We start from the raw sequence: 2,236 nt of genomic DNA, 5'->3' as shown, positions 1-2,236 counted from the left end.
ATAAATATTAAATTATAAATATTAAATTAAGAGACGAAATTACCAACCTCTTTTCTGTGAAAATTATTCCCTTATTTTCTGATACATTCTCTCTCTAGACTCTGCTCTTTTATATAATTTGCTCCTGATTTGATCTAGGATACTGAGATTCGATAATCTGGAATCATGGTTTTCTGCTTTTAGAAGTGGCTGCAAGAGAACTATGCTCAGATTATGATGCCATAATTACATATGTCTGACATTTGTGTTCCTCTCCACACAGAGTATTTAGTAGTTATCTAAATAAAGAGTATTTAGACTTTTTCCTCAGCACAGCAGAATTACTAACAGCAGTATGAGATTAAAGCAAATGAGATTATGAAAAAATCTGACACACAAAGAACACAGATAGGAGATGAAATGTACACAGTGGATACACTTATTCCACAAAAATACAGGCGTATTAGGACTGGTAATTTTGCATGCCATTAAGGTTCCTACAGTCCAAGTAGAAATTTTGTGTCTCCTCTCAACTAGTGACAGCTGATAATAAAAACTATTGTTCTGCAAGTTTGTTTCCCTGTTACAGATTGAGAGTTTACTAGTGAAGGGTCATTGTCTTGGTAGAGGCACTGACTGTAGCAGTGGGTAAATATGTAAAAACTTGTAATTTTGGCATAATCCTCCAATAAGAGTGCTATTGATAAAAACATCATCTCTTCTCAGGCTTGTGAACATTAATTAGGGACAACCTCTTTTTCTTTCACTTTTTATTTCCTTTTCTGTCTTTCCCCTTGTCTTCTTTTTCTGATTTGTCATCTTCATATTTTTCTTTTTCTGGTTTGGTTACACTATCATAAGAAGGTGGAGCTGTGGTGGATGCAGACATGTCTGTTTTCTCTGGAGGTGAGTTTTCAGTTAGCTTACCAATAATCATATCATTTTGGACAAGCAGATCAACTCCATCTTTCTGATACATAAATGAAAGTTTCTTTACTGACTGTCTCAAAAGATACCGTCTGTAAGCTCGCTGAATGATGACAGCAGACACTTCTTCCTGCTTTCGTTTCAATGTAGTTGTAATTGGTTCATAGGAAACTTTTGAAGGATTGGATGCCATAAACCGATCTTCCATCTGTATTCTGAGGGCATCCATCTCTCCACTTTCCCCCAAAACACGCTTTGTGAAAGCAAACAAGATGTCAAGGCAGTGAATTCTGTCACCGCTTACCACAGGTAGATCCATTTCAATAAGTTGAATCGTGTTTGGTTTTGGTATATTAAGAGGAGGATCCAAAGAAGCTGCAAAATCAGACAATTTGCTATATTCTATGAATTGTGTTGCACTGGGATCATATTTTTCCCAGACCTCATAGAACATCTCAAAGTCATCCTCGCTCAAGGGTTCAGCACTTTCTTCAGTGGCAACACTGAAGTTCTCCAAAATCACAGCAATGTACATGTTCACCACTACCAGAAATGATATGATAATGTAGCTGACAAAGAAGAAAATCCCGACGGAAGGGTTGCCACAGTCACCTTTCACAGAGCTCCCAGGATGATCTTTATGAGGGTCACAGTCTGGCTCTCCACTGTTAAGAATTGGAGCCAGCAAACCATCCCAGCCAGCAGATGTGGTAATCTGAAACAGGCAGATCATGCTGTTGCCAAACGTTTCGAAGTTGAACATGTCATCAATCCCAACTTCCCTCTTAACATAGGCAAAGTTGGACATGCCAAATATCGCATAGATGAACATGACCAGGAACAGCAGCAGCCCAATGTTGAACAAAGCAGGAAGAGACATCATCAAAGCAAAAAGCAGAGTGCGGATTCCCTTAGCGCCTTTAATGAGACGCAGGATTCGACCGATTCTGGCAAGTCGGATGACTCTGAATAGTGTTGGGGACACAAAGTATTTCTCAATCATCTCAGCCAAGAACATACCTAGAGAAAAACAAGTTAAACTAGTAAAGAATATTATTACATTTAACCACTGCTAAAGATTTATCCTACAAACACTGTAGAACTTTTAAAGACTGAAAATTGGTGATTCTGTATAACAATTAAAGATATTCTGTAGATTCCACATGCCAGTCATACTTATTATTTGCAGGTGCAATATATGTTCAGTGATTTTATAACAGTTTTAATGGTTGGTTCAGGTAAATTATGGGACAAAAGAAAAAGTTGAATGACTTAGTTGTAAGTCTTGCAGTGGCAAAAGCTGACCATATCACTCTATTCCAGTAACAGT

General features: G+C 37.7%; 1 protein-coding gene across 1 annotated transcript; it reads right to left on the bottom strand.

The window, feature by feature from the left end:
- Positions 1-742: 742 nt before the first annotated feature.
- LOC103809535 (sodium channel protein type 2 subunit alpha-like) lies at positions 743-1,926 on the bottom strand (the record flags this gene model as incomplete). The annotated part of the gene is made up of 1 exon (XM_009082373.1): positions 743-1,926. A coding segment is annotated over one exon (1,184 nt), but the record flags the coding sequence as incomplete, so codon positions are not given.
- Positions 1,927-2,236: the final 310 nt, after the last annotated feature.

This window comes from Acanthisitta chloris, unplaced genomic scaffold (genome assembly GCF_000695815.1).
Source record: "Acanthisitta chloris isolate BGI_N310 unplaced genomic scaffold, ASM69581v1 scaffold4909, whole genome shotgun sequence".
In the NCBI taxonomy this organism is placed as follows: domain Eukaryota; kingdom Metazoa; phylum Chordata; class Aves; order Passeriformes; family Acanthisittidae; genus Acanthisitta; species Acanthisitta chloris.
Note: the sequence above shows the minus strand (reverse complement) of the source record. Positions and strands in the feature narration are given on the sequence as shown.